Source organism: Triturus cristatus, chromosome 4_1 (assembly GCF_964204655.1).
Source record: "Triturus cristatus chromosome 4_1, aTriCri1.1, whole genome shotgun sequence".
Taxonomy (NCBI): domain Eukaryota; kingdom Metazoa; phylum Chordata; class Amphibia; order Caudata; family Salamandridae; genus Triturus; species Triturus cristatus.
This window is the reverse complement of record NC_140585.1, coordinates 88,401,260-88,426,165: the sequence shown is the minus strand read 5'-3', so window position 1 is coordinate 88,426,165 and position 24,906 is coordinate 88,401,260. Positions and strand designations below refer to the sequence as shown.

At 44.9% G+C, this 24,906-nt stretch overlaps 1 protein-coding gene across 1 annotated transcript in view; it reads right to left on the bottom strand.

Moving 5' to 3' along the window:
• Positions 1–24,238, bottom strand: part of LOC146839622 (membrane-spanning 4-domains subfamily A member 12-like) — a 128,349-nt gene extending 104,111 nt beyond the window's left edge. The window contains exon 1 of the mRNA XM_085650831.1: positions 24,122–24,238. Coding sequence (XP_085506957.1) covers positions 24,122–24,238 — 117 coding nt within the window. The remainder of the gene's footprint in view (positions 1–24,121) is intronic.
• Positions 24,239–24,906: the final 668 nt, after the last annotated feature.

Genomic DNA, 24,906 nt, shown 5'->3' with positions numbered 1-24,906 from the left:
ACCTGGCCCACTGGACCAACAGCAGCACATCAGCAAAAGACATTCTCTGCCACATGGACTTGCTGGTCACTGTCTGACCAATGTTGACAAAGACTGTGGCATGGACTCTGATGATTTCCAATGGCAAGGACACCAACTCCCCCAGTGAACTTTTGAATCCACACACCCGGAAAGCCCCTCTTGTCATACCCCCTCCCAACACGTACCCCAACACAAATAAAAAGTTACACGATAAAGAGATGATGCCTACATTTTGCATTATTACCTTACATGTGTCTTGTAAAGTCTAACCATGCCTGAGTTCTCATATGACTTCAACCATCCATACCCTGGGGCCTGAATCTGGCACAGGACACACATGGGTCACAATGTATTAGGCAAGACAGACATGGAGCACCATACACACCCGTGATGGGCCCAACCAGCTGAGGGGGTGGCCGCACAACCGTGCCGACAGACATATTGAGTACAGCAACAGTCATGCGCAGAGGTCAGGGATCATGTGGAGTGTCCTGGGGGGCACCCAGGTATGTGTAGACAGGTGGCAGAACCATCTCCCGCAAGCTTGAGTCAGGTGGATGCAGAGAATGGTGGCCTGGCCAAAGTTGGATGCATGGGGATGGCACATGTCACAATACCCACACAGTCATGGACATCATGCACAATACAGAGTCTAATCCCACACAAACAGCTTGCATCTTGCTACTCTACACATAGACACATAGCCACTATCACGGAAAACCATGCCAGACATGCCGTATGCACCGTGGCAACACACCAGCATTGACTGAGAAGCGGCACCTTGGAGGCATAGGGACACCTTTATTAGTCATGTATTCGGGAATGCAGAGGCAACTCGGAGTACACATACACAGGTCATGTGGAGTAACATGTGGGTCCAACACTGGAACCCCCCTTCTGCAGCACAAATGCGTGATAGCCATGGAACTGGCACACAAGTGTCGGGTAACAGCTAAACACCCCCTGCTGCTCATTGAGAGGCTGCCATACACCATTGATCCTCTGATGTGGAAGTCCCACACCATGTCAAGCCAATGCAAACCATATGTGTCCGAGGGCAGTGTTACACACATTGATGCCATCATTACAATCCACTATCCCATCACAGATGACTGTCAACAAGTCTGACCATCTATTCAGGTGTATCCAGCTACATGTAATGTGTCCCATGGTGATGCGACATGTCTGCAGAGGAACCAATCATCGACAGGGGCAGTGTGCACACATCGTAAACAACTGCCACACCCAATACACCCCTGATGCATCCCTTACCCTACGGAGACTTCCAAACTTGTCCGTGCATGTAACGCTGAGTCAGCACACGATGACGTGTCCATGAGGAATAGCAGTGCCACAACAATGCAACCAGCAGACGGCATGCGCAAGTACCTGGGGATGAGAGACACACAAGAAGTCAGCCACAAAAAGCACAGCCACTTCATGTGCATGTACTCGACACATGTAATGATGACAACATGCTAGGTCACAATTATGACTGGGGAAATACACTCATCACTGGCACCATCACTCCAGTGACACATCCACACACACCTCTGACTCACGTGGCATACATGCAGATGGACACACACATCGCAACACATGCCACACGGGGACCAATGCGTGCACACTCAGACACTGGTACTCACCACTAAGCAAAGAAGTCGCGTATGAGCCGACTCCGAATGTCCTCTTGTGAAACCACATCCTCCACATCACTAGCCCCATTGCCAAGCCATTCGTCCTCCACGGGTGGATGGTCCTGATCATCTTGATCCAGGATGAGTGGCACAGCTTTCTCAACTGCCATGTTGTGCAGCATGCAGCAGACCATGAAGATTTTGCAGACCTTCGCCGGGGCATATGGGAGGGCGCCGCCGGTCTTGTGGAAGCACCTGAATCGGCTCTTCAGGAGGCCAAATGTCCTCTCTATCACTCGCCTTGTCCGGCCATGGGCGGTGTTTTAGCGGAGCTGGGCCGGCGTGCTGGGGTTGCGGAGAGGTGTGATCAGCCATGGCATGTTGGGATAGCCAGCGTCCCCTACATGGAAACCACATGGACATAAGTAGGACAGGAGAAGCGGTCGTGCTGGAAGTCTACGCAAAATACAGGACAGACAGAGTGTACCCACCAACAACACATGCTCGTTCGTTGCGCAGCTGCGTCATCACTTCAGGCACCCTGCTACGCCTCATGATGTAGGCATCGTGTGCTGATCCTGGAAAACGAGCACAAACATGTGAAATCACCATGTTGGACAGACACACCACAGGGGCATTGATGGAGTGGTAGTGTTTGCGATTCCTGTACGCTACTTCCTGTGCCTGTGGTGGTACCAAAGCCACATGTGTCCCATCTATGGACCCAATGACATGGGGCATCCCTCCCAGGGCATAGAATCCACGCTTGACCCCAGTCAACTGTTCAGGAGTTGGGAAATGGATGAACTCATCCAGGTGAAGCAACATGGCCTCTAAGAAATCATGCAGCACACGGCTGAACATGCTCTGGGACATGCCACCAACATGAGCTATGGTATATTGAAAGGTACCCGTGGCAAGAAAATGTAGGGCTGCCATTACCTTCAGCTTGGGTGTCAGTGCCGTAGGATACCTGTGCAGCGGTTGCAGGTGTGGTGCCAGCCTTGCCGTCAACTCCTCAATCAACGGTTGTGGGAAGCGGTAGCAGTGTATACAGTCATTCTCCCGCATGTCAGCCAAGTCCGGAATTGGTCGGGGAAGAGGCGGCGCTCTGCAGTAATTTGGAAGTGACAAGGAAGAGTGAGTGCACTACAACAACAATTTATATGTACTGAGCACATGTTAATCTGTCAATACACATATGCTACATAGGGAGTCAGGTATGTGCTACATGCCCTGGACACGTATGGCTGCCAGGTGACACTAATACCAAGACCCAGCTACACACGGAGATTGTGAACCTCCACATCCCATGGCATGGGACTAGCTGTGTCCCAGTGTAAGTGAACAGCCAGACGCAACACAGGAGTGACATACATCAACACATCAGCAGAAGTAGGATGTCGATTGCAGAGACAGGTAGCGGAACACTAGAGCCACAGGTCACATGACATTACACTAGGACAGCCCACACACCTTGCCATTAAGGTGTACATGTCATGACTCACCACACATACATTGAGAGGATGCAGACAGGTCCTTGTTACGCTACTCCGTGTCCCATGCATACATACACACCTTACATCCGATACCACATGTGGCCTGGTGTGCGTAACAGTGTGGCATGGCCATCTACACACAGACACATGTTGGTTGCTGCAACAGCAGATGCTTTTGAGGGAACACCAACATCAAGCTAATGGGAACACACCACACATACATGACATAGACACATCGTGCACCGTGGGTAGTCACATGTCTGGTGTGGTAACCCCTGTAGCGGGCATCAGGGGACACTTGCGTGTGTTGTTGACTGTGCCATGCCAGTGACGCTCATCCCAAGTGTGCAGTACGACATGCACACATGTCAAAGGAGTTAAGGGCATGTCTGGCACATATTGCACCGTCACACATAACATCTGTACACATCTCATCATACATCAATTGCCTTCTCAACTCAGGAGTAATGTGCCACATCACAGCCTTTCACACCTGTGCCCCACACATGTAGTACTGCCCAGACAATGCATTGATGTCCATCCATTGTCAAGTATGTCAGCTCTATTCCTTCCTGTGTGCTGCCTGTCACCACTGTGATGTGTGAAAGGCACCGTACATTCGCTCTGAGGGCCTGTGTACGTTCCCTCCCTCTATGGGAGTGCTGCCGTAGGCCTACCCATAGTGATAGTGAGCGTACAGGCGTGTGTACGGTCCGTATCACTATGGGTACGCATACGCGAGCACACCCATAGTGATAGTGAGCGTACGCGCGTGTGTACGGTCCGTATCACTATGGGTACGCATACGCAAGCACACCCATAGTGATAGTGAGCGTACAGGCGTGTGACGGTCCATATCACTATGGGTACGTATACGCGAGCACACCCATAGTGATAGTGAGCGGACGCGCGTGTGTACGGTCCGTATCACTATGGGTACGCATACGCGAGCACACCCATAGTGATACGGACCGTACACATGCCTGTACGCTCACTATCACTATGGGTGTGCTCGCGTATGCGTACCCATAGTTATACGGACCGTACACACGCCTGTACGGGCCATTGCTATGCATTTGGGGTGCCCTAGGGCCCCGGAACGCACCGTACCTGTGTGTGAATCTCCAAATTACATAGGGGACACATGAGGGACAAGTATAAAGGCCTACATGCATGCTGGTTGTCATGGAGACCAAGTTTAAAGTATGATTTTGTTTCTGCAGGTGCACAGCAAAAGTCAGTTTGAATGAATCTACTTTGTTGCAAAGTGGTTGTGGAGTTGACATCATGCTCAAGAAAAAAAACAATAAAAACCCACTGACTGTGCTAGGTTTAAAGGGATTGGAGGAAACATAGGATGCAAATGTGAGTGACCAATCACTCTGTACTCCTGTGCATGAAACAGGCCAGCAAGGCAGATATAAGTCAGCTAGGTCCCATGAGAGAGCACTTGCCTGCACATCTTTGGATTCTACGACCCAGCTGCTGCTTGTGATTCCCTGGAACCATGTCAAGGTCTGTGGAGAGGGCCCAGCCTTTCACCCTGGAGGAGAACCTGGCATTGCTGGATGTGATCCTCCCACAGTACCCCCTGCTGTATGGGCGACGAGGGTATCAGGTGAGTGCAGAGTCCACTAGCACAGACTGTGTCCCTTTTTTGTGACTGTGACTTCTGGCATTGTGTCCAGGTGTGACACACATGCAATGTACTGTAGGGGGGTTCCCAGGGGGGGAATGCCTGATGTCTCCCAGCCAGAGCATGCTGTGGTGCATGTCTGCCGTCCTCACTTGCATTGTGTTTACTGTGACAATCACTGCATGGTGCATGCCACATTCTGCCTGTCTTATCCTCCTGGGAATGTTGCCTCTACAGTCCTCATGTGATTATGTGGTCAGCCCAGTGTGACAGGTGACTGTACCCACAGATGTGTGTTAGTTCAGTGTACCTGTGCTGAGAGTGTCCACATGATGTGTTCGTACCCTGGACATCGGTGTGTGTGTAAATCCCCTGTCATGTGGGTGGGTGCATATGTGGAGTGTAGCACCCAAGCTGCATGAGGGATGGATATACCCTGCCCATCTGATGTGAGCAGGGAGCAGTGCTGTGTGTCTGACGTGCAGAGCCAGCCCCACACCTGTGAGCCCCCCCGTCTAATGGCACATGTGCAGAGTGAGGTTTGTAGCTGCATTTGGCAATGGCAGGTGAATGTCCTGTGCCTGTGTGTGTCTGTGTACTCTGCTGAGGTAGCGTCAGTGGCCTGTGGCATGTGACTGCTTTGAGGTGCTGCACATAATCCTGGTGTAGCTTGTGATGCACAGTGTGAGCCTGGATCATTGATTGTGTCGTTGCCCTCATTCCACCTGTGTACTTTCAATGGCACGTACTGCTTTTGCCCTTCCCCAGAGAATAATGTCCCTATGACAAAGGTGCAATGCGTTGGATGCATACTATGCCTTGTTGTAAACAGCAAATTTGTTCTAATATGTGTCTCTGTGACATGTGCCAGGTGTATTGATGTAGTGTCACTTGTTCATCCTCACAGGTAGGCGCCTCTGCCAAGAAGCAGATCTGGATGAACGCCGTCAGTGCCGTGAGGAGGACGGATGGTCGCAAGCGGCGCCTGGCCCAGGTGAGAAAACGCTGGCAGTATATCCCGTGCTGGACGCGGAGGATTGCATGGGTCCTGCTGGGGGACTCACCTGAGACCCATAAGAACCGTGGGCGCCGCCGTCTGACCCACATCCACAAGCGTGTGCTGGCGGTGGTCTTTCCAGACTTGGACAGGCGCTTACAGGAGAAGCAGCAGCAGGAAGGGGGTAGGTACATGTGTGTTTGTTGTGTGTCACCAGCATTTGTAAGTGCGTAGTTGCATGGATACACTGCCAGGGTTTAAAGGTGCTGTGCAGATCCTGTTACCCACAGTATAGCGGTGCTCTCCTGCCTCCCTTCCCCTCCTTGCAATGTGTTCCCTGGTCTGTGTGTAGTCACTCCTTCACAAGGTTATCTAGGCTGGCAGTTTATCCACGTGAACAATGCCTGTAGCATCATGTGTGGGGGTGGTGTGTAACAGGTTTTGGGACCTTGCCTGTGCCCTGTCCAATTCAGTACTTGTGGGTTCCATGTCAGTTGGCACTGATGCTGAGTCCAGACATGGGAGTTAGTCTCTCAAGTGTCATGCCTTACAGCACGCATGTCCTATGTTGTGGCCTGTTACATGATGTGCATGAGTGTGCGATACGCATAGTGCAGGGATGGAGGCGTGTGTTGCAGTCATTCCCATTCAGGACCATGGAGTTGTGTGGCCACTACTGTCCCCTGGGGCATATTTTCCTAGGTGTCATATGTGTCATCACAAAATGTGGACACTCTCAGTGTCTACAGCATAGGTTGTGCTCTGTGCCATTGTCCCCTGGCACCATGTATATTGACGTAAAATGTAGTACAAGTGTCCACTGTACAGCCTGACCTGATTTTCCAGGCCAGTGCCTGTGTGTCTTGTTACAATCATCTGATGATGCCCATTTGTACATGATTATTTGGACAGGCGCACCTTGGGTATTTTGTGTCCAATCTTGCATTTTTCCAGCCCATGTGTATTTCACCCAGACTAACAGATGTAAGTGCTTCCTGTGTCTCAACAAATTGTCTCATGTAGGGGGTGGTTGGTGCGGGCAAAGCCTACATGTCAAAACCTGTAATCTCCTTGCTAGGTCTGGCCAGTGTGTGATGTTTGTCTGGACATACACTCAAGGTGCAGTGAGCCAGTCATGGTGGGCATGTTTTCAGTATTACCTATGCAGCATGTGCCTAAAGTTCGTGGATATGGTCCCTGCTCATCCCTATTTTCGGCAACGCTGTGTGGTGCAGATGCAGTGCTGGATTGTCCCCAGAGCCTGGCTCCTCTGTCAAAATCCATTTCATGTCATTTGCTATGGTGTCATGCTCTCCATAGTTTTTCAGTGGCATGGTGGGTCAACCAACTGTGTGTTGCAGGGCCTACATATGTACCTTGTTTTGTAGATATTACTCATCTTTCTTTTCAGGCTATGCACTGTAACCTATGTAGATTGGACTCATGTGACATATGTATACAGGTGTATGATTTATACCTGTCTCTTCACCTTGCCCACAGCATCGTCGGGGGACACGGATGGAGACATCAGCACAGACCGAGCGGAGGGACCGAGCACCAGTGCCAGCGGTGACATCTTGGCTGGCACATCGAGTGGAACTGAGGCGGAGGGGAGTGAGGCGGAGGACCTGTCCACTGCCACCACAGAATATGAAGCTGACGGGTCCGAGGCTGAGCTCTCCGAGTGGGCGGAGGCTGCACCACCAGCTGACAGCTGCACAACATCTCTCCCCGCCCCCTCCATTGCCATCAGCCGCCTCCCACTTGCTCGTGTCCCTTCCCAGCGTGCCCGGTCACCACATGTCTCCTTCCTGCCAGGCACCGCACCCCCTGCCCCTGTCTCCACTGCTGCCGCCAATGCCAAGTCTGTGGACATCCAGCGGCAGTTGCAGGTTGGTCAGGCTGCGATGCTTAATGTCCTCCATGGCCACAGCCAAGTGCTGAACAACATGGAGGCATACTTGGACGGCATTTTCTCATCGCAGGCTGACCAACGCAACTTGCTGAGGTCCATTGACTCAACACTGACTGCAGCAGTGGGTCTCCTGTAGCGCTTCGTCCAACCCCCTACACCTGACTCTGCACACACCCCTCTTATGTCTGGGCACTGCTGTGAGTGTTAGGCACCCACCCCTCCTGTGTCCGGGCACTGCTGTGAGTGTTAGGCACCCACCCCTCCTGTGTCTGGGCACTGCTGGGAGGACTCTGCACACACCCCTCTTATGTCTGGGCACTGCTGTGAGTGTTAGGCACCCACCCCTCCTGTGTCCGGGCACTGCTGTGAGTGTTAGGCACCCACCCCTCCTGTGTCTGGGCACTGCTGGGAGGACTCTGCACACACCCCTCTTATGTCCGGGCACTGCTGTGAGTGTTAGGCACCCACCCCTCCTGTGTCTGGGCACTGCTGGGAGGACTCTGCACACACCCCTCTTATGTCCGGGCACTGCTGGGAGGACTCTGCACCCAACCCTCCTATATCAGGATATGTACGCTTAGAACATACACAGGTGTGGGTTCGCTCCATGCATACGCGGGTGGGGGTACGGTCCGTACGTACACTGTTGGGGTGGGGGTACGCTCCATGCATACGCGGGTGGGGGTACGGTCCGTACGTACACTGTTGGGGTGGGGGGTACGCTCCATACATACGGGGGTGGTGTTACGGTCTGTACGTACACTGTTGGGGTGGGGGTACGCTCCATGCATACGGGGGTGGTGTTACGGTCCGTACGTACACTGTTGGGGTGGGGGTGCGCTCCATGCATACGCGGATGGGGGTACGGTCCGTACGTACACTGTTGGGGGGGTATGCTCCATGCATACGGGGGTGGTGTTACGGTCCGTACGTACACTGTTGTGGTGGGGGTACGCTCCATGAATATGCGGGTGGGGGTACGGTCCATACGAACACTGTTGGGGTGGGGGGTACGCTCCATACATACGGGGGTGAGGGTACGGGCCGTACATACACGGTTGGGGTGGGGGTACGCTCCATACATACGCGGGTGAGGGTACGGGCCGTACATACACGGTTGGGGTGGGGGTACGCTCCATACATACGCGGGTGAGGGTACGGGCCGTACATACACGGTTGGTGTGGGGGTATGCTCCATACATACGCGGGTGAGGGTACGGGCCGTACGTACACTGTTGTGGTGGGGGTACGCTCCATGCATACGGGGGTGGTGTTACGGTCCGTACGTACACTGTTGGGGTGGGGGGTATGCTCCATGCATACGGGGGTGGGGGTACGGTTCGTACGTACACTGTTGGGATGGGGGACATGCTCCATGCATACGGGGTGGGGGTACGGTCCGTACGTACACTGTTGTGATGGGGGGTGCGCTCCATGCATTCGCGGGTGGGGGTACGGTCCGTACATATGCGTACCCACGCTGTGGAATGCTTGTGTGGGCCGTACCCAGGCCTTTGCCACGTGGGTATGAGCCGTCCCGCCATTGTTGGGGTGACGTAGGTGTGGGCATGGTACGACTCGTACCCACGCTCTTAAGGCGTGGGTATGGGACGTACCTGTATTGTTGTGTTACCGGTTCGCGTCGTCAACCACTTCCGTTGTGGCGGACGCTGGCTTTGCTGGACACGCCCCACCCCCTCGTAGTGACCAGGGCCTGGGGGTCAGGTATGTCCAGGGCATGTGTGCTGTGTGACTTGGGTGGGGGTTTTGTGGCCTGCCCCTGCTCCTGCCCCCCCCTTTCCCCCCTCCCTTTGTTGTTCTGACCTTCTGCGGCGTCTGCGTCGGAACCTGTAGAGGAGGTCGACTGCTATGAGGGCCGGGATGACACGTAGGTTCGGGTCCATGTCTGTCCGTCGCGTGCAGGTACTCCTTGTTCGCGTCGTCCTGATTTCCCGGCAGTTTTTGGCTGCCGGAAAATATTCTCCGTCCGGGATGACGTCGGTGCGAATCGTACTTCCTAGTTCGTGAAACGCAGGCTGCGTGCGTCCCGACGTCACGTCGGCGCTTTCCCGGATCACATTTGTATGTATATTTTCGTTGGTCGGTGTTTTGTACGAATCGTACGGAAATAGTATTTCCGTGCGAATCGTACTTCCATGTTTGTATATTGTTCCGACCGGGTACGCGTCGGACGGAGAATATGCTCCGTCCGACGGTTCGTACCCGGTTTTTACAGGATCGTAATCGGCACTCTGTGCACTTAGCAAAAAAAAGGTTCTTCAAAGAACAGAGATGCTCCTCCAAAGAAGGTCTAAGAAGAATGATTGAAATGGGTGGGGTCCTTCAATAGTTAGAATAGGAAGTCTAATGAACCAATCAACTCTCTTTTTTTCAGGTCACGTGGGGTCCGTGCACCCTGCGCATAGGCAGCAGGCACCCAGCGCGACATCGCAAAATCGCATTAAAAAGTAATATAGTTTTATTAAAAGTAAAAATATATTATTTTTATGATTAGCTCAGATTATGTCTTGCCTTAATATTTATATTAAATACATATATATATCTTTTTTTACATTAAAAAATTTCGTAGGAGTCGCGCACCTACCGCGTCGAACACGTATATGATGTCAGTCGGAAGCGGGCGAGCATTGCGTAGCGTAATACGTGTGTGTCGCATATGCGTCTGGAGTCGCGTACCAGTCACATAGCAATCGCGCAGGAAAATACGCACCCATCGCACACCCTATGCGGATCCTACACAACAATCGTAAAATGGCGGCTAGGTTCCGCGCATTGATTGAGAAAGGTACGCTTTGGGTGCGCGACTCCAAAGAAAATGAAAAAAAAACAATTAAAAAATAGTATAAATATATTCAAAAAAATATAAAATAAAAAAAGATATTAGTTTCAATATTTTTTTAAACATTTTTTTTTAATTTACATTACAAATATGTAATGTAATTAAAAAAATAAAAATATGTAAAAATAAGAAGTTTAAAAAATGTAGAAAAACAGTATCAAAAAAATAAATATAACAATATATTTAAAGATTATGATTTAAAAAAAACTTTGAAATTTAGTGAAAAAACCTGCACTTTTCTTCATCTTTGTGGACTTCTGTTGCTTCTTTCTGCATTTCCTTTGCTTCTTTCTGTGCATTTTGTCTTCTTTCGTCACATGTCCTACCTCTGTAGGCATAGTTAGAAACTAGCATTTAAAAAACCTTTGAAATTCACTGAAAAAAACATAGGTTTCAGGGGCGGTATAGTTAGGAATTAGCATTTAAAAAACCTTTGAAATTCACTGAAAGAAACAATAGGTTTCAGGTAAGTTATAGTTAGGAGTTAGCATTTAAATAACCTTAGAAATTCACTGAAAAAACCATAGGTTTCAGGTAAGTTATAGTTAGCTGGACATTTCACTCATACAAAACCATAGAAATTCTTCTGTTATAGTTAGTTCTACTAACTATAACTCGCGCGCCCGCAATCCTTTGCTGATGATGTCACATTTTACATCATTCATGACATGGTCAGTGACATCACTGATGACATCACTGGTGACATCTCAAATGACATCACTGATGACATTATCCAGTGAATGTGGTTTGGTTTGTTATTTAAATATGTATTATATATATATAGCAATCTACATTGATGAATGAGTGGATATATAAATATCTGGATGGAGGATTTAGTAGCAGTGTGATTGGCTATTTACTTGAGTATTTTATTGTGCCTCACTAAATATATTGGATAGTGACTAAACTGTGTGAATATCTATATCACTTTGTCAGTTGTTGTGTAAACTGCTGCACCAGTTGGTTACTAGCTACGTGAAAGTCTATATTAGTTATTGATTAGTTAACTGAGTATTTGTATGGGAGAGTGAATGTGTCTGTGGTTCGGTGGGGGGTGTCTTACTGCCCAAAGATGTGTGAATAGTTGATTCAGTAGGTATATGAGGTTAAGACTGCATGTTGTAACTGTTGTTTGGGTGAGTGAATATATTTATGGGTGTGGTGTTGAGCAAATATATCTCTCAATGGTACATGTCCAACAAAGTAGAAAAATAAAAGGCAGTGTATGTGACAGTTGTTGTATATAAATAAGTATACATAACACTCAGAGATTTTATGAGTGACTGTATGGATAACTGTATACTTGTAATAGTGATTTTATAACACACCAAGTATGAGTTACTATCTACATGAATAAGTAAAGGTGGCATTTGTATAAGTGTGTAGCTGACTAAATGTAAGTATGATCCATTATTTGCATAAGTGAGTAGGATAACTGAATAAGTGAATAGGATGTGTGCTGGTGTGTAATGTTGATCTGGTGTTTAAATATATTTGATATTGTTCTATTAATCTTTGTCAGCATGTATGAAGGAATTTATAGGTAAGTGTTTAGATGTGTGTGTGGATCTAGGAATCACTGAGTGGGTTTTAGAAACTTAGATTGGTGTGTCAATGGATTCAAATATGGTACTCTGTATTTTAGAGTGGGTGTATCAAAGGTTATATTCAGGTGTGAGGAGGTGCATCAGATTTTCACGTCGATGATGTCATCAGTGATGTCATCAGTGATGTCATTTGAGCTGTCATCAGTGATGTCATCAGTGATGTCACTGACCATGTCATGAATGATGTAATATGTGACATCAACAGCAGTGGATTGTGGGCGCGCGAGTTATAGTTAGTAGAACTAACTATAACAGAGGAATTTCTATGGTTTTGTATGAGTGAAATGTCCAGCTAATGATAACACCCCTGAAACCTATGGTTTTTTCAGTGAATTTCTAAGGTTTTTTTAAATGCTAATTCCTAACTATAACACCCCTGAAACCTATGGTTTTTTCAGTGAATATATATATATATATAAAAAATATATTTATACTTTACAGAAACACACAGTCACTGGATGATGTCATCAGTGATGTCATCAGTGATGTCATTTGAGATGTTGTCAGTGATATCATCAGTGATGTTACAGACCATGTCATGAGTGATGTAATATGTGACATCATCAGCAGTGCATTGCGGGGGCGCGAGTTATAGTTAGCTGAGCTAACTATAACGGGGAAATTTCTAGGTTTTTGTACGAGGGAAATGTCCAGCTAAATATAACGCCGCAGAAACCTATGTTTTTCTTAGTGAATTTCCAAGGTTTTTTAAATGCCAATTCCTAACTATAACACCCCTGAAACTTTTGGTTTTTTCAGTGAATTTCAAAGGCTTTCTATATGCTAATTCCTATCTATAACTTATCTCTGAAGATATCATGTTTAATGATTTTGATTGGATTTCTATATTTTTCAAATTCAGTTTGTCAATTTCATTAATTATCTTTTTTTTTTAAATACTTTTTAATCACCATTTTTTAAACCTATTTTTTCAATTAATTCTTTTAAAAATTAAAAAATGTTATTTGAACTTAATGGGTTTTACAAACATATTTTTTATATTTTTCAAAATATTTTTTTAACTATATGTTCAAAACTGTATTTTATATATTTTTTTCGATGTTTTTGGATCCGCGCACCCTATGCGCACCGTTCTCGATCCCTATGTGATACCATTCGCCCATGGTACGAGTTGGGTACGTGTTTAGTGCGCGATTGCAATGTGACAGGTACGCGACTCCCAGCCTATACGCGACACGTTCGATGTACGTAACGCAACGTTTACACGCCTCCGCGATGCGTCATGTGCGTCTATGACGCGGTAGGAGCGCGGATCCCATGAAATATTTAACATTTAAAAAAACATGTATATATGTATTTCATGTGAATATTAATTGAAGACAAACTCTAAACTAGTCTTAAAACTAATATATTTTTACATCTAATACTATATTTCCATTTCATTCAATTTCGCGGATGCGCGCTGGGTGCGTGCTGCATAAGCGCAGGGTGCGCGGATCCCATGTGACCTGCAAAAAAAGAGATTTGATTGGTTCATTACACTTCCTCTTCTAACTATTGAAAGACCCCACCCATTTCAATCATTCTTTTTTGACCTTCTTTAGAGCACCATCTCTTTGGAGAGAAGTATTTTTTAGACTAAGTTTACACTTAGCTCTAACTTTTTTCAACCAAAAATGGCTTCAGGGCAGCAGGCATCACCTGCATTACCTCATACTTCTGAGGATGAATTTTTGCCGGAGGCACCACCCAAAAAACGTTTTTCTTCAGTGGTTTGGAATTTTTTTACTTTTCCCGAGGGGCAAAATAAGACCAATGCCACCTTGGTCACGTGCAAGATTTGCAAAAGAGTCCTATTGAGAGGGGATCCTAACAAGAAATACTCTTGTGGCACGGCAAGTATGATGAAGCACATGAGGACCCTTCATCCGAACAATCTTGCACAAGAAGAGTGCCGACGGATGAGAAACACTCCTGCTCCTGCGCCACCCACCTCATCGCAGCCGAGCACATCAAGAGTGCATCCATCAGCCCAAACCTTGGGCATCCGTCCTCAATTTCAATTTTTAAAAGTGCTCTGCACTAAGTGCAATAAGACTTTGTGCTATGGTGAGCAGTCGATCGATCTGATCTGCCGCCGGCAAGAAAGTCCCATTTGCTAGGTTATTGTTTTTTTTTTTTATTGTTCCCTGAAGTTCATTGTTTGGTTTCTCCTGTATTGTTTTTTCTTTTTTTTTTTTACAGAAAAACCCCAAAAATTAAAAAATTGTTCAGAAACCCCCCAAAAAATTATAAAAGAAGAAAGAAGAAAAAAAAAGTTCTTGTAAGAACTAACTTTCCTGGTTTAAAAAAAGAGCTAAATTTCTTTGTTAGTGTTAGTTTAGATGAATGTATGTGTATATGTAATTGACTGAATGAATGCATTAGTAGCGTATGGTGAATGTATAAGTGCAGAACTATGAGGAAGTGCTGCAGCATCACACAGTAACCTCTTTAACAGCAGTGTGCTGTAGTACTTCTGAAGCAGAGGGATGCGACATATGTACATAAATATGTTGCAAATCTATGCTTCTCTCTGCACGGCTGCTTAAACTGCAGCCATGTGGTGAGACAGGCACCCTTGCAGCATAGTGCAAGGATATCTGTGTCATGTGCTCTTTGTTTTTCTGCAGGAAGACACACCTTCCTGCACAAAAACAATGAGAAAATGTATTTTTCTTCTTCAACGTATGCTGAACATTTCAGCATGCATTGAAGATATAAAAATGTGGAGAAATTAAAACAATTCTCATTGTTGTGCTTTCCTACACCAATTTTAGAATGGTGCAGCATTCACACACATATCGAGATTTATGATTTCTGATAAATCTTGACATGTGTCTTGTTCTATGAGTATTAAGTGCAATCATGCACAACAACACTTATCGAACACCCTTTCAACACAAAGTGGTGTGCATGATGAGGTTATATTTAAATGGAGTATAAAAAGTGCACAGAGTGCCTGTTCCTCTCTTTGTAAATATAAAAGAGTATCTAGTACAACAACTATGTTGCAAAAAGTGACATATTTCCGTTTTTAAATTTCCTTGCGAATCATAGAAGGTAAGCACAGAGTTTTGTCTGCAAAGATGTTCAAAGAAGAATTATTGAAATGATTGTGGTCCTTCAACAGCTAAAAAGGTGAAATATAATGAACCCCTCAAATCTCTTTTTTTTGCAGGTCACATGATATCTGATTATGGTCAGATTTCAAAACTACATAAACAGAGTGTTTTTAGAAACGTGTTTCAACTTTGTAGCTTCTTGCAGGCCTCTTCATTCTGCATATTGAGACTTAGTTAAACTTACCTTCACAGTAATAGGAATAAAAAATGGTATACATTTTTTTCTGTTTTTCATTCAAATATAAATTCATATAAATTGCTTATTTTAAAATTTGGATCTGTGAAAGAAAAGGAAAAAAAATATATAACATGTAAGAAAACATTTTTTACAACACAGCATAATTTCCTCAAAGTCATTTTTTTGCCTTTTTTGCTGTTCTCAGAATATATTAAATTTCACTAAAAATAGTGATTTCAATCGTACTCATCACTTAACAGCGGGCAAAAAAAACTCAATCTCAAAGATTGTTAGAAAAAAAACAACATGCCATTCTCAAAATACAAATCACAGAAATATAAAATGCACACAGCTAACAACATTTTTTAACTTTAACTTACAAAAACTGTAAATGATGTCGCTATAAAATATTCACCAAATCTAAAGTTGAATTTTTGGAGGATGCACCACGCCTACAACGTTTTCCTTCAGTGATGTGGAAATGTTCTACTTTTCTCGAGGGGCAAACAAAGACCAATACCACCTTTCTCATGCACAAGATTTTCAAAAGAGTTCTGTTACGAGGGGATCCTAACAAAAAATACTCATGCGGCACAGCAAGTATGATGAAACACCTAAGGACCCTTCATCCAAACAATCTTGCACGAGAAGAGTGCAAACAGATGAGAAACACTCCTATTCTGTATCTGTAAATGTATATTAATAACTTTCAAAATTATATTATTCCATTACTGTACAAACACATTTTATGTAAATACTGACTAAGAAACTATGTCCCTGAACCACAAGTGTGACGATGGTTAAAACACGACATGCATAGTGCATACTACTTTGAAGCAGTTCATGCCCTAAAGCCTACCTCACTGGGTGAGTGACAGGGTGTTTGCTAGAAGAGTATGAATACTAACTAGGGAATTGAAGGTGTGAAACACAACTGTGTAGGTAATTAGAGGACTGCATCCATACTGCATATGTCAGGTCTGTCAGGTTGTCAGCAGCACAATTACATAAAACACGCCACTAACCTTTTTTTCAGGACTCCAGCAGAGACGATGGTAGCTGAATATACCCCGGTTCCCCTGAACATAACCCCCAGCAGAGGGAATGAAAACCCTGCTGCATGAGGTAGTGCCCGGGAGAAAAAAGGGAAGGGGATAAACAAAGAATATGCTGACAGTGGTTGGGTCTTCAGGGTCTTGTCGGGGATGTAGCGCTCATGCAGGGGGATTAACCCAGTGGAGCCGCAGTAGACTTGTGGTGTTGCAATTCCCAAGGTACAAATAAAGTTATCTTCAAGGCAGAATGTACAGTAAGATGCCACAGCACATAAATGGAAAGCCTCTCACTGCTTCACTGCGCAATGAGATTCCATAGGCTGTCTCTGCTAATTAACCCAACGCAAGTTTCTAGCTCTACAAACAGTGTCAATAATGTCTTCTTATAGACACTGCCGGCTAGCGTCACAAAATGATACAAAAAAGGTCAAAACAATGAAACCCCCAGGAATAACCATTGCGTAGCACTCCCAGTGATCGTGCATAGATCGTTAGTCTCTCAGGCACCATCGAACTCTGACAGCAGTTGTAGAAAACTAAGTTAAACGCACTCCCATCGTAGTGGGGAAAAGGCACACAATGCCGGATGTCGCTACTCGAGAACTTGTTATTACGAATGGTGAAGCGGTGGAAGATGGTAACGCACGGGATTTCTCCCGTGTTACCTGGACCGTTGCGGGAATGAATCTCCGGGCACCTCTGGAGTTTTCCTTGGCGTCGCGTCGGGAAAACAGTAACGGGACTTGGGGCTGATTCTCCAGGCACCTTTGGTGTCTCTGCTGCGACGCGTCGTTTAAATCAGGAACGGGACACGGGCCGACTCGGGACTAAGTGCAGAAATGCTTCTCGCTGTAATCCGGCGGGGAGCACCATCCGCCATAGTAATCCGTTTCAGTTCTTTGTTGTCAAGCGCCTTCTGCCTCCAGCGGAAGTGCTTATGTACTGCAGGCTTCGAGGGGCGCCCCACTGCCTACAGGGATGTGTAGTCTTTGGGACTCATGCGTGTTTTGTGCCTGAAAACGGGTTCGGTGTACAGCTGTGATGGGCCTGTCTGGGCGTTATCCTGCGGGTGATCGCTACAGTATAGGCATTTAAAGAAGTCCATGTGCTAAGGCCGGGCTCACTGCATGACTACTTGGGTACTGACTGAAGGATTAGAGTACAGCAAGGAGAGTGCCTAGGTGAATTTATAAGTGCTTGGCTTTTCGCACAGGGAATGGATTAGTACTTTGTACTGCATGGGTCACTACAGGAGTGCAAAGGCAGTGACAAGATGTTTGCTGGACTGTATGGATACTGACTAGGAAATTGAAAGTGTGAAAGACAAGTGCCTAGGTGGTTAGAAGACTGCATGCATAGTGGATAGGGGTTTGAAGCAGTCCATGTGCTAAGCCCTGGCTCAGTGCATGAATACTTAGGCACTGACTGAATGATTAGAGTACTGCAAAGATAGTATCTTGGTGAATTTATAAGTGTTTGAGTTTTCGCACAGTGAATGGATTAGTACATGATGCTGAATGGGTCACTAGAAGACTGCAAAGGGAGTGACAGGGTGTTTCCTGGAAGTGTATGGATACTGATCAGGGAATTGAAGGTGTGAAAGACAATTGTGTAGGTGGTTAGAGGACTGCATGCATAGTGGATAGGGGTTTGAAGCAGTCCATATACTAAGGCCTGGGTCACTGGATGAGTACTTGGGTACTGACTGAATGATTAGAGTACTGCAAGGAGAGTGCCTGGGTGAATTTATTAGGGTTTGGCGCAGTGAATGGATTAGTAAATGATGCTTAATAAGGTCACTAGAGGAGTGCAAGTGGAGTGACAGGGTGTTTGCTGGAAGTGTATGGATACTGACTGGGGAATTGAAGGTGTGAATGACAAGTGTGTAGGTGGTTAGAGGACTGCATGCATAGTGGATAGGGGTTTGAAGAAGTCCATGTGCTAAGGCCTGGCTCAGTGCATGAATATTTAGGCAGTGACTGAATCATTAGAGTACTGGAAAGAGAGTGTCTTGGTGAATTTATAAGTGTTTGGGTTTTGGCACTGTGAATGGATTAGTATATGGTGTTGAATGGGTCACTAGAGGACTGCAAAGGGAGTGACAGGGTGTTTCCTGGAAGTGTATGGATACTGACTAGGGAATTGAAGGTGTAAAAGACAAGTGTATAGTATGTTAGAACACTACATGCATACTGCATAGACATTTGAAGCAATCTATTTGGTACTTAGAAACTGACTAAATAATCAGACTACTTTTAGGACACTGCTTAGGTAAAACTTTTACATTTTCAGTTCTGCCACAGTGAAGAGAATAGTACATGGTACTGCACCTTAGTGTCAAACCCTGACTCATTTTATCAATGCATAAGCAAAGACAAGCTTCTAATGTAACTAAAACTTGACAACATGACAGGTTTTTAAAGAGTTATCTGCTAAAAAATACACGATGTTACCAAATGCTTCTCTCACAGTGGTTCCCAAATACACACAGACTCACAGTGTGATTCTAGACAACAACCACTAAACCTAGGAGTTTACCAAAAATCATTCACTACTGTGGAAGTGGTAAGGGAACTGCACACAATCTTCATATTTCAGGACTGCACTTTTGTGTCAAAGCCTGACTCATTTAATCAAAGCATAAACAAAGGCAGGCTTCTAATGCTACTTAAACTTGACAACATGACCGGTTGTAAAACAGTTATCTGTCTGCAAATACACGATGTTACCAAATGCTTCTCTCACAATCCTTACCCAAATGCACACAGACTCACAGTGTGATTTTAGACAATCAACACTATCCTAGGAGTTTACCAAAACTCATTCACTAGTCTAGAAGAGTTAATGGTACTGCACACAATCTACATATTTAAGTACAGAACATCAGTGTCAAAGCATAACTCATTTAATCAACGCATAAGCAAAGACTGGATTCTAATGCTACTAAAACTTCACAACATGACAGGTTTTAAAAAAGTTATCTGTCAGCAAATAGATGATGTCACCAAATGCTTCTCTCACAGTGATCCCAAATACACACTAACTCACACTGTGATTCTAGACAAGCACCACTATCCCTAGGAGTTTACCAAAACTCATTCACTACAGTGCAAGTGGTAAGGGAACTGCACACAATCTACATATTTCAGGACTGCACTTTTCTGTCAAAGCCTAACTCATTTAATCAAATCATAAGCCATAACTGTCTTCTAATGCTACTAAATCTTCACAACATGACAGGTTAAAACATTTATCTGTCAGCAGATACACGATGTTACCAAATGCTTCTCTCACAGTGGTTCCCAAATGCACAAATACTCACTGTGTGATTCTAGAAAAACAACACTATCCCTTGCACTATACCAAAACACATTTCTTCATCTAGAAGAAATACTACATTTTAGTATAGAAACATAACATAACTCATTTCACAAATTCATAAACAATGACTGGTTTCTAATTCTACCAAAATATAAAAACAGCACAGTTATCTGTCTGCAAACACATGAAAAACACAAATGCTTATCACAGAATGGTTTCTACATGCACAAACACTGTCAATAAGATTGTAGAGAAAAAAAGTACTCCCTACACTTTAGCAGGAGAAATACATTAGTCTGATTAAAATCAAAATAGTCTACATACATCCCCTCACAATTAAATAACTCATCTTTCAAGTTCTTATGTAGATTAAGAAGTATATCAGTCACTCACCATATTTTCTTTTACAGAATCTCTGCACTGTGCACCTCTCAGCAAAAACTAAGAATGGAAAAGTTTCACTTTCATTTTCCACACATATACATGTAAACATCAAATCACAATCCTTCACACATAAACTCAAAAGCAAACACACATTTCTATTGGTTAAACATTTCAACCCTTTCGAACTGAAATACATTTCAACCCTTCCCCCAATCTGCCTTCTGCCTGTTACCATAGAAACAGTTCATGGAACACTGCACTAGGCACACAGGTCAGAAGTTCAGCACACAATGTTCCTACACAAGAGAGGAAGTGTGCTTCACTTTTCAACATATCAGCTAATCATATATAATGTTCCTTACAATCTGTTTTTGTTAACCAATAAGAATCATACCTTTAAGAAACAGAAATATACACCCTACCTTTTAGTGTACAAAGTAGTCATACAACCAATGATTTCTTGTCTGTTTTTAAAAAAAAATCAGTGGATCCGTGCACCCAACGCAATAGGATGCGCGCACCGTGCGCGCATTTCGGCGTTTAAAAAAAAAAAAAAGAGGGGGACCCCCTAAGCACCTCTAGAGGGTCAGAGTATTTCCACTCTGCCCCCTTTATATGTTTTACACACTTATTCCCCTTGCTTCTTCAGCCTCACTTCTACAGAGGCAGAAAATGGCCGCCAACAGTTCCTGGTTTCGAATGTAGAGAGACACTCGACAGCCAATTAGCATTCAGCCTGCGATCAGGAGGGTGCGCGCTCGGTTCGGGGAGGGTGCGCTTACGGTGCGTGTAGGGTCCGCAGATCCTCCCCGGCCATAGACATTTATGTACTTTTAACTCTAATTTTCTCAGGAACTACTGAACGGATTCACACCATTTATGCAAAAGGCATGAGTCTGAACTGAGGACTACCTCTTTGCCAAATTTGGTGTCATTCCGTCCAGCGGTTCGGACTGTGCTGCGACCACAGATCCTATGGGAAATTGCATGGGGAAAACGTGTTTTGGGACCCCCCTTTTTCCTCGGCCCCCGCTTGACGAATCAACACAGCATTTTCAGGGTAGGAGCAGAGCGGAGATGGCCAAAAGTTTGGAAAATTTCGCGAGAATTCGTCAACCGGCGTCAGACTTATTGGGAATAGAATGTTGCATGGCCGAAACGCGTTTTTGTCTGCTATTGGAGCGGAATAAAAGAACATAAAATATTGTCAAAGTGTGTGCGCCACGTTTTTGTCTATGACTTAACGTTTGGAGAAATATATATATATATATATATATATATATATATATATATATATATATATATATATTTATATATTCCCACATTATAGTTAGTTCAGGTAACTATAACTCACGCGACCGCAATCCACTGCTGATGACGTCACATATTACATCACTGTATTCACTAAGATACTGTTAATAAGTCAGTTATACAATTAATTTTACAACAAAAAAACATCCATTTAGACACTTATTTACCCATTTGTTCTTCCATTAACCTTTATATATACATATATAAAAAATATTTATTTTACAGAAAGACACATATTCACTGGTTGATGTTATCAGTGATGTAATATGTGACGTCATCAGCAGTGGATTGCGGTCGCGTGAGTTATAGTTACCTGAACTAACTATAACGTGGGAATTTCAATGGTTTTTTACGAGTGAAATGTCCAGCTAACTATAACATGTGTGAAACCTATGGTTTTTTAAGGAAATTTGCAAGGTTTTTTAAATGCTAATTCCTAACTATAACGTGTGTGAAACCTATGGTTTTTTAAGTGAATTTGCAAGGTTTTTTAAATGCTAATTCCTAACTATAACGTGTGTGAAACCTATGTTTTTTTTAGTGAATTTGTAAGGTTTTTTAAATGCTAATTTATGTATGTATTTTTTTTTTATATATTTATTTTACAATAAACTACCTATGTATATAGTTATAGATTGACTGTATCCTGTAATATGGAATGGCTCAGCTTTTTTTTTTTAATTTGGATAAAGTTGAACAGCATAGTTAATATCTTCTATAAATTTATAAACAGTTTTAAATGGTTTTTTTTAAGGGTTTTTCACTGTGCGCGCACCGTGCGATTTTTTGAAAAAAAATAAAATGTTTTTTTTCACCCTTCGGGGTCCTTCAGGGACCCCCTGACAAAGGCTAGGGTGTCAGGAACTCTCTACCCTGCCCCCTTAAACAGTATAAAATGTTATTTTTTTTTTTGTTAAGGGTTTTTCACCGTGCGCGCACCCCGTGATTAAAAAAAAAAAAAAAAAAGCTTTTTTTTTACCCTTCGGGGTCCTACAGGTACCCCCTGACAAAGGCTAGGGGGTCAGGAACTCTCTACCCTGCCCCCTTTTCACATTCTCCACCTTTCTTTTCCACTGCCACAGACTACGACAGACAAAATGGCGGCCGACACTTTCTGATTTCGACCGATTCGAATGTTTACTGACATCTATCCGCCAATCAGAATTACTCTCGCGCACGGCACCGTGCGCGCACGGTGCGCGTATATAGATATTTATGTACTTTTAACTGCAATTTTCTCAGGAACTACTGAACATATTGACACCATATATGCAAAAGGCACTTCCCTGACCTGAGGACTACCTCTTTGCCAAATTTCAAGTAATTCTGTTCAGCCGTTCGGGCTGTACCTTCGAGTAAAGGTCCTATGGGAAAATGCATGGGGAAAACGCGTTTTGGGACCCCCCTTTTTTCTCGGCCCCCGCTTGACGAATCACCCCGAGACTTTCAGGGTAGGAGCTGAGCAGAGAGCCCCATTAGTTTTGAAAATTTCGCGATGATTCGTCAACCGGTGCCAAAGTTATTCAAAATAGAATTTTGAGATTTTCCTACGGAAACACGGTCCTAACTATAACTATCTACTGGCGACCGCCAGTAGATAATATATATATATATGGTGCAACACGAACCTACCTGGAGGCTCTTCCTTGGGGGCAAATCAAGTGTTGGGATTTTAGCAGCTCGTCCAGCCGCGGGAGAGCCACACTGCAGAAGCGGACCCGTGGCGATTTCAAATGAAGTCACCGACATTCCGGGAGGTAGTGCCTCAAATATTTATGCATTGCTTGTGAAGCGGGACTTGTGAAGCGGGACTGTTGTCTTCACCCACTGGGGTTTTAATGATGTTAAAAGTGCAAAACTTGGGCAGCCTCACATGAGGAAAACTTATGCACTACTACATGGACCAGAAGGCCACAGGAGTGGCCCCGCCCACTGGGGGCAGATCCAGAAATACGACTAGCAGCGCACTTTGCCTCAGTCTTGCCTGTATCAAACGCCACTGAAGAAGGGGAAAACCTGAAACGCGCATGGCGTAATGAGAATGAAGCCAGCTCTTTGCCGAATCTAACTGCTGCATTTCATTAAATTGGTGCAACACGAACCTACCTGGAGGCTCTTCCTTGGGGGCAACTCAAGTGTTGGGATTTTAGCGGCTCGTCCAGCCGCGGGAGAGCCACACTGCAGAAGCGGACCCGTGGCGATTTCAAATGAAGTCACTGACATTCCGGGAGGTAGTGCCTCAAATGTTTATGCATAAATAAGCAGCGCTTGTGAAGCGGGACTGTTGTCTTCACACACTGGGGTTTTAATGATGTTAAAAGCGCAAAACTTGGGCAGCCTCAAATGAGGAAAACTTATGCACTACTACATGGACCAGAAGGCCACAGGAGTGGCCACGCCCACTGGGGGCAGATCCATAAATACGACTAGCAGCGCACTTTGCCTCAGTCTTGCCTGTATCAAACGCTACTGAAAAGGGGAAAACCTGAAACGCGCATGGCGTAATGAGAATGAAGCCAGCTCTTTGCCGAATCTAACTGCTGCATTTCATTAAATTGGTGCAACACAAACCTACCTGGAGGCTCTTCCTTGGGGGCAACTCAAGTGTTGGGATTTTAGCAGCTCGTCCAGCTGCGGGAGAGCCACACTGCAGAAGCGGATCCGTGGCGATTTCAAATGAAGTCACCGACATTCCGGGAGGTAGTGCCTCAAATGTTTATGCATAAATAAGCAGCGCTTGTGAAGCGGGACTGTTGTCTTCACCCACTGGGGTTTTAATGATGTTAAAAGCGCAAAACTTGGGCAGCCTCACATGAGGAAAACTTATGCACTACTACATGGACCAGAAGGCCACAGGAGTGGCCACGCCCACTGGGGGCAGATCCATAAATACGACTAGCAGCGCACTTTGCCTCAGTCTTGCCTGTATCAAACGCCACTGAAGAAGGGGAAAACCTGAAACGCGTATGGCGTAATGAGAATGAAACCAGCTCTTTGCCGAATCTAACTGCTGCATTTCATAAAATTGGTGCAACACAAACCTACCTGGAGGCTCTTCCTTGGGGGCAACTCAAGTGTTGGGATATATATATATATATATATTCACTTAAAAAACCATAGGTTTCACACACGTTATAGTTAGGAATTAGCATTTAAAAAACCTTGCAAATTCACTTAAAAAACCATAGGTTTCACACAGGTTATAGTTAGGTGGACATTTCCCTCGTAAAAAACCAATGAAATTCCCCCGTTATAGTTAGTTCAGATAACTATAACTCACGTGACCGCCACTCCACTGATCATGACGTCACATATTACATCACTCATGACATGGTCAGTGGCATCACTCATGACATCACT